The sequence below is a fragment of the Neomonachus schauinslandi genome, chromosome 7 (genome assembly GCF_002201575.2).
Source record: "Neomonachus schauinslandi chromosome 7, ASM220157v2, whole genome shotgun sequence".
Taxonomy (NCBI): domain Eukaryota; kingdom Metazoa; phylum Chordata; class Mammalia; order Carnivora; family Phocidae; genus Neomonachus; species Neomonachus schauinslandi.
The window spans coordinates 86,395,094-86,406,401 of record NC_058409.1 but is presented as its reverse complement, the minus strand read 5'-3'; the positions used below and the strand labels follow the sequence as shown (position 1 = coordinate 86,406,401).

The 11,308-nt window shown below is 59.0% G+C and overlaps 1 protein-coding gene across 3 annotated transcripts; it reads left to right on the top strand.

Annotated features, from left to right (window-relative positions):
- Positions 1-2,046: 2,046 nt before the first annotated feature.
- FGFR4 (fibroblast growth factor receptor 4) lies at positions 2,047-10,001 on the top strand. Of its 3 annotated transcripts, none has more exons than XM_021698744.2 (17): positions 2,047-2,137; positions 2,739-3,002; positions 3,093-3,173; positions 3,297-3,463; positions 4,005-4,128; positions 4,667-4,857; positions 4,978-5,116; positions 5,447-5,486; positions 5,747-5,842; positions 5,980-6,101; positions 7,509-7,619; positions 7,705-7,895; positions 8,298-8,420; positions 8,512-8,582; positions 8,792-8,929; positions 9,139-9,244; positions 9,343-10,001. In XM_021698744.2, exons 1-17 carry the CDS (start codon positions 2,047-2,049, stop codon positions 9,487-9,489), a joined length of 2,202 nt encoding a protein of 733 aa, XP_021554419.1. In that variant the 3' UTR covers positions 9,490-10,001. The 3 variants fall into 3 exon arrangements, with proteins under 3 accessions (XP_021554419.1, XP_021554417.1, XP_044772750.1); XM_021698742.2 differs by having other exon boundaries at positions 5,447-5,637; positions 5,747-5,892; XM_044916815.1 differs by lacking the exon at positions 8,792-8,929 and having other exon boundaries at positions 5,447-5,637; positions 5,747-5,892.
- The last annotated feature ends 1,307 nt before the right edge of the window (positions 10,002-11,308 follow it).

Below are 11,308 nucleotides of genomic sequence, written 5' to 3'. Positions count from 1 at the left end.
CGGCCCGAGTAGAGATGAGGAAGCTGAGGATCCGAGAGATGCGGTCATTTGCCCAGGGTCCCCCAACGCTTGAGTGCGGGAGGTTGGAGGAGAACCCAGGACTGTCTGATGCCAGAGGCAGGCCCTTCAGCCCCTGAGCAAGGCGGTGGGTCGGTCTGTCTGCGGCCGCGTGTGATCCGAGGAAGGGTCCTGAGGTTACAAGGTCGGGGCAGCCTAGGAATGGGAATAAAATCCCCAGGCCTCCGCCCCTCTCTCAACTGGAGCTGTGGACCCAGAGGGCTGCTCTCCCTGCAGAGCAGAGCAGGGTGGGGGGATTCTATGGAGGAGGGCCATGGAAACTGGGGGTGGGTGCAGGGACAGTGGCATCTGAGTCAGGTGGAGAAGAGAAATGGGGACACAGAGGTATGTATGTGCAAGAGAGAAGACATGCCCAGTTTTGAAAGCCAATGGCTTTCCTGCTGAAGAGGTTGAAGGAGCTGACCGTGCAACTAAAGATATTGACAAGGGCAGGGAGGGAGGCCTAGAATGCTGGATGAACTGTGGATTGGATCCTGCTGGACATGGGTAGCCATTAAGGGCTTGAAAGCTGGGGATATGGGGTGGTGACATGGCAGATACTTGTAATTTCTAAAGCCCTGCTGGGGAGTGGAGGCTGGAGAGCCACGGGAGATGTTTGCAAAGGCCCAAGCTAGAGAAGACCATGGCCTGCCTTGGGTCCAAGCAAGAGAGGTGAGATGGACTGGAGAAGGATTGAGGAGGCAGATGGGACTGGAAGTAGAGGAGGGGTGAAGGCAGATGGGAAGAGATGATGCCCCACCTGTGGGGGCAACCCAGGGAACGAACAGTTGGATGGGGGAGGTGATGGTTTTGGTCAGGACAAGCTAAGTGCCCCCTGCCTCAGCCAGAGCTGAAAGGGGGCAGTGGCTGAAGAGAGAGGGTGCAGTGAGCTTCCTGGGCAAGATAGATTCGTAGACACCAGTGCCTCCTGACTTATGAAGCCCCAGGTAATAGCCAGTAGTCCCCTGGGACTACATTGGTCACCTCTTCCCCTGCCCCAGCTGAGGCTGTTTTGAGTGTTCCTTTGGGAGATGGAGACATCCTTATTGGCATATGGATAGGGTGGGTGTGTACATCATACCTGGCAGGAACCGCACCAGAATCAGAGGTAATTGGCCAAAGGCAGACCCAGGGTGAGAGTCACGGGGAGGGAGGGGAAGAACATGCCAACATTCTGTGTTCCCAACCCCTACATATATGGTCTCTTTTATCCTCAAAGCAGCCCTCAGAGGACAGCACCCAGAGAGGGACGGGGACTTGCAAGTGGGTAAGAGTCAGGATTAGAACTTGGCTTTGTTGGACATAGAGCCTGTTGCCTCAAACAGAGTTGTGAGGACACAAAAAGCAGATGTATTCCCAGCATGCCATTCTGGTTCAGAATGAGGAGGAACTTCTGCTCGCTATGGAATGTGCTGCTTTGTTAGGAGTGAGCGCTCTGCCGCTGAAGGTATTCAAAGCTGGCCATGAAAATGTCAGCGATGCTAGACGTGCGGGTCAGCTCAGATAACATCCAGATGCTCAAGTCTGGCCTTGTATTAGATTTCTTTTTTTTTTTTTTTTGGTTCTTCAGCAATAAATTCATTTATTCAGCAAAAAGTAAATTATGTGTGCTGAGAGCAAGCAGAAGATATGTCTCCGTTCTCTGCTTTCCTCCAAGGAAAGAATCCCCAAACTGCCCTTTCTGTGAACTTGTGCCAGGGTCTCAGCAGGACCGGAGGAGAGCAGGAAGCCCGGCCCTGCCCCCCTGCACTGTGAAGAAGCTTTGGGCTCTGGCAACAGCAGAGCCTCTTCCAGTCTCTGCCGTGCTGCTGCGTTGGGGGGGGGGGTTGGACAAGTCCTCTGACCACTTCCGGTCTCAGTTTCTTCATCTGCAAAATAGGGGAATAGCACCACCAAAGATGCATGCCTAGCAGGAGTTCTTCTCCCTCCTTTGCAGGAAGGCAGTCGGTGGTAAGCCCCGCCTGGGGACTTGTGAGCAGCAGGAAGGATATGTGGCTGCTGTTGGCCCTGCTGGGGGTCCTGGTGGGGGTGCCTGGGGCTCCAGCTTTGTCCCTTGAAGCCTCTGAGGAAATGGAGCTAGGTATGGCCTTTAAGGTGGGAGCGGGTGGCAGGGGAGGGCAACCTGGAGGGGGCTACTAGCTGAGCAAAGCTGGAAAGGACCTGGCCCAGTCCCTGAGGAGGTGACAGCAGGGCAGGGCTCAAGCACTGAGACTCAGTGTCTGGCTCCCAGCAAGCGTCCACCTATCTCTATGTCCACAAGAGAGGAATGGCCTTGCAGGGTGAAGGGTCCTGAGCTGGGCTGCAGAGCTGGTGGTGAGCTCCTGGCCGTGTGTGTGTGTGTGTGTGTGTTCTGTGCACCAGGTGTGTGGTTTGGGAGGCCCAGCAGCATGTGTGGTGTATGCAGCGTGAGTGTGCTGTGCCCTGGAGGTGGCACCGATAGCATGGGGGGGGGGTGGCAATGGCATGCCCAGCCCAGCATGTATGCTCTGCACCGTGTGTGTGATGCACACAGAGGCGTGGCGACTGCCTCACACACAGCGTCTGTAGCATGTGATGATGTGTGTATGTTGAGGAGCAGCTGTCCAGCATGTGCCCGGCCTGTGCAGCATGTTCTCCGTACGCAGGGGGCTCCCTCAGCTGGGGCTGTGGGGGGCTCACTGACCTCTGCCCTTGGCCCACAGAGCCCTGCCTGGCCCCCAGCCCAGAGCAGCGAGAGCAGGAGCTGACCGTGGCCCTCGGGCAGCCTATGCGGCTGTGCTGTGGCCGGGCTGAGCGTGGTGGCCACTGGTACAAGGAGGGCAGTCGCCTACCACCTGCTGGCCGGGTACGAGGCTGGAGGGGCCGCTTGGAGATTGCCAGCTTCCTACCGGAGGATGCTGGCAGCTACCTCTGCCTGGCACGAGGCTCCATGCTTATCCTGCGCAATGTTACCTTGGTTGTGGATGGTAAGGGGCCTAGCAGGGGCTAAAGGGTGCCTGGGGAGAGGGACCCTCCCCATCCTAGACCTCAGACATCTCTCTTTATCCCTGACATAGACTCCTTGCCCTCCAGCAATGGTAATGAGGACCCTAAAGCCCACGGGGGCCCCTTGAATGGGCACATTTACCCCCAGCAAGGTCAGTATGAGTCCTCAGGGACTCAGTTCCCTACCTCCCAGCTGGTCACTGAGAAGAAGAGACCTGTGTGGAAACAGGTGGTCATCCTGGGGGCACTGAGTTCTCCTTTCCCCTCCCCTCCAGCACCCTACTGGACACACCCTCAGCGCATGGAGAAGAAACTGCATGCAGTGCCTGCCGGGAACACCGTCAAGTTCCGCTGTCCAGCTGCAGGCAACCCCACGCCCACCATCCGCTGGCTCAAGGATGGACAGGACTTCCATGGGGAGCATCGCATTGGAGGCATTCGGGTGAGTCTCTAGGTTCTAAGACCATCCGCTCCTCCATTTTCACTCCCCCATTGGTCTGCTCAGACCTCGAAGTCATTCCTTCTCTAATGAGGAAGGCAGCCGCGGGCCTTAGAAGGAGCACTAGACGGCAGACTGGGACAGCTCTGATTTGGGTCCCCACTCTGCCACTCTCCCGCCAGTGACTTAATCTCTCAGCCTTAGCTTTCCTTGTAAAGTGGGAAGGCTCACTGACTGGCAGGTAGGGAGTTTTAGCAGCTAATTCTCATGGGAAGACCCTGCAGGGTCAGCTCCAGGTTGCAGTGAGGAAGCTGAGACTCCGAGAGGGCAAAAATTGGCTCACGGTGGTATAGCCAGGAAGAGGCCATGCTAAAACTCAAAGGCTCAAACCAAGGGTTCAGACACTTCTTGGCCTTGGCCTGGCCTCCCCAGGGCCTGGAGAGCTTGAGAAGACCCCTGTGGGCGGGATCTAGCCTATTCATGCCCTGGACCCCTGGGGGGGCACAGGTGGATGGCCACTCACAGATGCTTCCCCTGCCCCCAGCTGCGCCACCAGCACTGGAGCCTGGTGATGGAAAGCGTGGTGCCCTCGGACCGTGGCACATACACTTGCCTCGTGGAGAACTCTATGGGCAGCATCCGCTATAGCTATCTGCTGGATGTGCTGGGTGAGCGCACGGGCAGGCAAGGCGGTCTGGGGGTGGGAGCCCTGACACTGCCCTCAGGTAGCGCCCAGTCTGGCAGGCAAGACGGACTCAATCTTAGATGGCTCAAGCTGCCCTAGGTGTCCCCGCGGGTGGGAAGGAAGCACGGGGGGTAATGTTGGCCTGGAGGAACAGGGGTCAGCTGAGAGAAAAAGTGGGAGAGACATCCAGGCAGAGGGCCCAGGATGAATCAAGGTCCTAGATGTAACGAATACAATGCATTTGTGAAGAGGTGTACGCCTGGGTTGTGGCATTTAAGCGGGGAGCCATGCGTGTGGAGGGTTTTGAATGCTAGACTATGAAGCTGCCCTTGACTCCAAAGGCAATGGGGAGCTATGGAAGGTTTCAGCAGGGTAAGCAGAGGCGGACAAGGTCTGAGTTGCATATCAGGAAGTTCCCTCCCTTGAGCTGAGGCGGGGGGGGGCGGTTTGCTGGAGGCGGGTGACCAGGGTGCTTCTGTGGGTGCCACTGGTCAGGGTTGACCGCCTGGCCCGGCCCCCAGAGCGGTCCCCGCACCGGCCCATCCTGCAGGCGGGGCTCCCGGCCAACACCACAGCTGTGGCCGGCAGCGACGTCGAGCTGCTGTGCAAGGTGTACAGCGACGCCCAGCCCCACATCCAGTGGCTGAAGCACATCGTCATCAACGGCAGCAGTTTCGGGGCCGACGGCTTCCCCTACGTGCAAGTCCTGAAGGTCCAGCCCCCGCCAGCCCCTGAACCCTACTGTCCTCCCATGGGGCATGGAGGTGGGGGGGTGGTCCCCCGCTTTCTTCCTGGCCCTGTTGTGACACCTGAGTATGTCCCCCATCCCCAGACAGCAGACATCAATAGCTCAGAGGTGGAGGTCCTATACCTTCGGAACGTGTCAGCTGAGGATGCGGGCGAGTACACCTGCCTGGCGGGCAATTCCATTGGCCTCTCCTACCAGTCAGCCTGGCTCACGGTGCTGCCAGGTGAGCACTCAAGGGGGCCAGGAGAGGCTGCAGGAATCCCTCTCTGATCCGGCAGCGGGCTATGTCCCTTGGCCTGTGGGGCTTGGGACGTGGCATGCGGATTTGTGTGCCTGATTCCTCGCGTAGCAGTGCTTCTGTGCATGTCCACATGCGACTGCCATGTGACCCTCTGGGTTAGGGGTGTGCAGGGCGGGATATAATTGCAGCTTTCTTGGTGAGTGTCCCGGTGTGTGTTGGGAGCTGTGAGGCCTGAGTTAGAGGATCTAGGGCTGGCCGTCTAACCACTGACCGGTCCGTTTTCTGTCCGTATATGTGTCTGTCTGTGGGCAGAGGAGGACCTCACATGGACAGCAGCGGCGCCGGAGGCCAGGTACACGGACATCATTCTGTACGTGTCAGGCTCTCTGGCGTTGGTTGTCCTGCTGCTGGCCGGGCTGCATCGAGGGCAGGTACTCATCAGCCGGCACCCCAGGCAGCCTGCCACCGTGCAGAAGTTGTCCCGCTTCCCTCTGGCCCGACAGGTACCACGCTGTTCCCCACCCCGTACCGTGTCCCCCTAGCGAAGCTCTTGGCCTGCCTTCCCCAGCCCAGCTCAGCTCTAGCAGGCTGACCGAGTCACCCGCCTTACAGTTCTCCCTGGAGTCGGGTTCTTCGGCCAAGTCAAGCTCCTCCTTGGTGCGGGGTGCCCGTCTCTCCTCCAGTGGCCCTCCCTTGCTCGCTGGCCTTGTGAATCTAGACCTCCCTCTCGACCCACTGTGGGAGTTCCCCCGGGACAGGTATGCTGCATGGAGAGAGGATGGGCATGCAGGCTCCAGGTAGGAAGGACGTTCCCATGGCTGAGGCCTCGGCTTTCTCATTTCCAGGCTGGTGCTCGGGAAGCCGCTGGGTGAGGGCTGCTTTGGGCAGGTGGTGCGGGCAGAGGCCTTCGGCATGGACCCCGCCCGGCCTGACCAAGCCAGCACCGTGGCTGTGAAGATGCTCAAGGGTGAGTGGTGTCCCTGCGGGACGTGCTGTGCCCTTGGGACTAACAGAAGAGACTCATGGTGCTACCAATTGGACACTGGTGGCCAGAAAGGCTGCAGGATCCCACCCTTGGGCCTAGGGCCCAACTCTGCTACCAACCCTCGCAAGCCATTTCAGAGCCGATCTGCTCACCTGTCACCTGGGAGTAAATAATAGTCCCTACCTCCTGGCCTGAGGTTTGTGAAAAGTGCCTGATACATAAAATCTTAACCAGTGGAATGATGATGACTATAAGGATTTGGGGTGACTGGGGCCAGACACCCCCACCTCAGCCCTAGCCCCATGTCAGCCTTGGCCTTGAATAACCTTGTCAGCCTCACAGGCTTCCACCTCATTCCTTCTGAGTACCCCCAAGTCACACCTTCAGCCCCCCCACCCTGGGCCCTTCCCAGATCTGTCCCCCTGTGTCCACCACTCTAGGAGAACAGTCTAAGCACCAGCCCCAAAGTGCATAGGACAGGGCGCCTGGGTGGCTCAGTTGGTTAAGCGACTGCCTTCGGCTCAGGTCACGATCCTGGAGTCCTGGGATCGAGCCCCGCATCGGGCTCCCTGCTCAGTGGGGAGTCTGCTTCTCCCTCTCCCGCTCCCCCCTCTTGTGTGCTCTCTCTTTCTCTCATTCTCTCTCTCAAATAAATAAATAAAATCTAAAAAAAAAAAAAGTGCATAGGACATACCTGGGACCTACCATCGGAGCCTCTCACTGCTGTCCCCCACCCCCTCTACAAGAGCAGCCCAAACCACTGTTCTGCTCCCCCGTCCCCTCCCCTCTGCACAGCTGGGGCCACCTGGTACTTTCTGGGAGGCAGGGATTGAGAAATGTGCATTGTGAGGTCTGGCAGGGAGGGTATGTCATTGGCCCAGGGCCACAGGTCAGCCCCTGGTCCTCAGCCTTCTCAAGAGAATCTGGAGCAGCTTCTTCCCAGCCTTCCCTAGCTGTACCCCACTGGCGGCTCCCTGAATTCTCAGGCCAGAGGCACACCAGGCCCCAGTCCGACCTCAGGGCGCCAGCCTGCTTCCCGGCCCCAGGAGCTCTCACCCCATTCGGGAACTAATGCCAAACCTCCAGATAGAGCTTCTTCCTGTTCAGAGTTCTCCTGTTTCCTGGTCCCACTCACAGAGAGGCCCACCTCTTGTAGACCCTTGATCTTGTTGCTTCCTTGCAACTGTTGTGAGAGGTAGGGCATGATCCATTGTCCCCTTTGATACAAGAGGATCCTGAGGTTCAGAGAAGTTAGAAGACTTTCTTAAAGACCACACAGCCTAGCGGGGATTCAGGTCCAGACCTTTCTGACTCCAGGTCCAGCACTCCATGTCCTGTCCCCGACCCTGCAGCTCCCCCATGTATATACACTGGCTGTCATCCCTGCAGACAATGCCTCCGACAAGGACTTGGCAGACCTGGTCTCTGAGATGGAGGTGATGAAGCTGATTGGCCGACATAAGAACATTATCAATCTGCTGGGTGTCTGTACTCAGGAAGGTGGGTTGGAATGGGGCTAAGGGCAGGGACGGTGGGGTGTGGAGCCACAGCCTCAGCAGCGTCCCTGTCCCCTTCACCTCTACAGGGCCCCTGTATGTGATCGTGGAGTGTGCCGCCAAGGGAAACCTGCGGGAGTTCCTGCGGGCCCGGCGGCCCCCAGGCCCCGACCTCAGCCCTGACGGGCCGAGGAGCAGTGAGGGGCCGCTTTCCTTCCCTGCCCTGGTTTCCTGCGCCTACCAGGTGGCTCGGGGCATGCAGTATCTAGAGTCGAGGAAGGTATGGGCAGTGGGCAGCACTCTGGACCATCCTCATTGCTCCGTCTGTACACTTTCCTGCCCCCAGCATTGAATGTCCTCATCTTGTCCCTCTCTCCCCTTTTCCATTGCCCTGTCTCAATGTCCCCAAGCCCTTCTGTACCCCCCATCCGTACACAGTTGACGCTGCATGTCCCCATTCCTTCCTCTCGCAGGTCCTAACTCACGGGGCAAGGGAAGAGGCCATGTGGGAGGGAGGGTGTGGGTGCTGAAGTTAGCTTCTTAGTCTTCCGTCTCTGAATCTTGACCTCTTCATCTGTGAAACGAGTGGATGATGCCTCCCCCCAGGGTTACTGTGAAGTACAGTGTGCCCAGCATCCAGCCACGTGTCCTGATAAACCTAAATCCCCTGCCCTACCCCCAGTGCATCCACCGGGACCTGGCTGCCCGGAACGTACTGGTGACAGAGGACAATGTGATGAAGATTGCCGACTTTGGGCTGGCCCGTGGTGTCCACCACATTGACTACTACAAGAAAACCAGCAATGTGAGGGAGGCGGGGCAGAGTTGGAAAGGGGGGGTGGGGGGTACCAGGACCTGTGGGACTCTGCGCCAATGACCCTACCTTTCCCATTCAGGGCCGCCTGCCTGTCAAGTGGATGGCACCTGAAGCCTTATTTGACCGAGTCTACACACACCAGAGTGACGTGTGAGTCCTGGAGGCTGGGGGTCTGGAATATCTGCCAGCGATCATTGCCCTACCCCACAAAAAGGGCAAAGCAATTGCCCAAGGTCGCACAACCCTAGGACCTGGGTGGGGCCAGACTCCGTGGTGGATCAGGCCTGCGAGGTCCCCCATCCCAGGCCCAGGAGTAGGGAGCAAAGCTGTGCCCTGCTGAGCCCTGGTCCTGCCTCTAGGTGGTCGTTTGGGATCCTGCTGTGGGAGATCTTCACCCTCGGGGGCTCCCCATACCCCGGCATTCCTGTGGAGGAGCTGTTCTCACTGCTGCGGGAGGGCCATCGGATGGACCGGCCCCCGAACTGCCCCCCAGAGCTGTGAGGCCTCACACCCCTCTCCCCCACTTTACAGTCCTTATCCTCTGCTTTGGCCTTGGCCTTAGGGCCCAGCCTCCTAATTCACTGTCGCCATCCCCTCCTCAGCCCCAAGGGGAGGTCCTAGCCTCGTGTCCGGGCCCTCCCGCTGAGTGGCCCTACCTGCCCCCCATGAAAGCCTGGCCCTGACGCACGGCCTCCGCCCCTGCCAGGTACGGGCTGATGCGGGAGTGCTGGCACGCGGCGCCCTCTCAGAGGCCTACTTTCAAGCAGCTGGTGGAGGCACTGGACAAGGTCCTGCTGGCCGTCTCCGAGGAGGTACGGCTCCCCTCTTGTCCCGTGAGCCCTCTCTGCCCACTCCCCTCGGGCCCTCATCCCAGCTGACCACCCAGACTGACCAGCGCTGTTCCCCATAGTACCTAGACCTCCGCCTGACCTTTGGACCCTACGCCCCTGCTGGTGGGGATGCCAGCAGCATCTGCTCCTCCATCGACTCTGTCTTCTGCCACGACCCCCTGCCCCTGGGGCCCCGCGCCTTCTCCTTCCCTGCGGCGCAGACATGAGCTGGGGCACGAGGTTGGGTAGCCAGGCGGGCCGGCGGCCTTCAGCCTCCCCGGCTTAGCTGCAACCTGGCAGCGCTTGACTTCTGCAACCTCAGGCCCCAACTTCAGGGTACTGTCCCAGACCTCTAGTTCTGCTTTGGGGAGGTCCGTTCTTGTTCCTGGGGTCCCTAGATGAGGCTTTCTGCTCTGGCCTCGGATTCCCAGGCCAGGCTGCAGCCCCAGTCTTAAGGCCCTGTCCTTGCCTTTGCAGTCATGGCTCCAGCGTTCTGATGGCCTGAGTGTTAGGGTTCTGCCTGGCCTCCTGGGCCTTGGCACTCAGTCCTTGATCCAGGGGTTTGGCTGGACCTAGCTGTAGAACTGTCCTAAACCTCCTTGCTTCCTTGTACCAAGGGAGGTCTTGGGCCTCTGAACCCCATTTCCTCTGGTCTCCCCTTTGCCGCTTGTCCCAGCATCTTGGTGGAAAGAACATCGGTCCCTGTGCTCCTAGCTGAGCAGCTGGAAGCCTGCCGAAAACACAGAAGCAAATGCCCTTTTATAAATTATTTTTTGAAATAAACCTCTGTGTTCCTGGTGTCTTCCCTACACTGGGTGGAGGGGAAACAGGGTGGAGGGATCCCCAAGCTGGGAGTTTTGTCTGAGTGATACAAATGGAGGGCTCTGTGCCGGGCCTCGGGCTTGCATCCATCTACAGCTACCCCAGGGCGCCCCCAGGAACCTGTGTGCACCTCCGTCTTGGTCTGTCTTAACAGCACCATCTTGTGTACGTGATGGTCTGAATGAGCGCTAATGGCAGAGGAGTCCACACGGCACCCCTATCCGCTGGGTGGAACTCTTGTACCCTCTGCACATGCGTGTGCATGTGCCTGCCCTGGGACTGTCCCCAAGGGAGCTGGCAGCACCCCTCCCCCATCTGCTCAGCATTAACCAAGCTGACCGTTAACACAGCGTGAAAGCCTGAAACCCAGCTTCGAGGCTGCTGCCCGCTCCCACGCTCTGCTGCTCAGACTGGGGGCTTGTGGGGGCTGTGCCCGCCCCGCCCCACCCTGGCCAGTCTCCCGGGCAGCAGCTGGTTGCCGCCCGGCTAGGCTGCAGCTGTCCCTGCCTGCCTGGTCCTCCGTTGGAGAGGCCGCCATGGCCCCGTTCCCCGCAACACCCTCTGGGGGGAGCAGGGAGATCAGCTTCCCAGGGCTCTGAGCCTGGAACCTTCCCTGGGGGCCATCCAGGCAGTTACCGCTGCTCTCCAGCCCCTGAACCATAGGGTGGAGGTACCTGACCCAGCGCCTGGTGCTCCCTCCTGCCCTGTCCTTTCCTGGGACAGGACAGACCCTTTGTGAGGGCCACCTGGATTGCCCCATGGCCTCCCAGGGGGTGGCAGCTGAAAATACATATAGGGTCAGAAGGGCCTGGATCTAAGAATCTGAGGCTGGGCTGTCCTGGCAGACTGAGCAGCAGCTCATGGCCATGCTTCTCTTCTTGCTCTGGGTCTCTTCGCACCCCCACCTATGCACTCTCCTTCTGACTGAGCCCCCCTCCCAAACCTAGTCTCCCACTGGAGGTCACTGTGCCCAGCCCAGTCAATCACAGGACAGGCAGGTCCCTAAGAATCCATCTGGGGGAGGAAAGGGTTGGGAGGCTAGAGTAGTGTATAAAGACAGGGGGTGACGAATGAGAACTCCCGTTTTTCCACTTGCCCACTGTGAGCCCACAGCTGAGCTAGGCTTGGCCACCCACTACTGTGTCTCGCCACAGCCTCACCAGACAAAGATCAGTCTTCCCAATTTAATGACGGAGAAATGGGATGTGACAGGCCCAAGGTCAC

Coding starts and splice junctions, on each gene's coding strand:
- FGFR4 (XM_021698742.2), top strand. CDS start 2,047: ATGTGGCTGCTGTTGGCCCTGCTGGGGGTCCTGGTGGGGGTGCCTGGG. Junction 3,174..3,296: donor GCACATTTACCCCCAGCAAG/GTCAGTATGAGT, acceptor CCTCCCCTCCAG/CACCCTACTGGACACACCCT. Junction 8,583..8,791: donor TACACACACCAGAGTGACGT/GTGAGTCCTGGA, acceptor TCCTGCCTCTAG/GTGGTCGTTTGGGATCCTGC.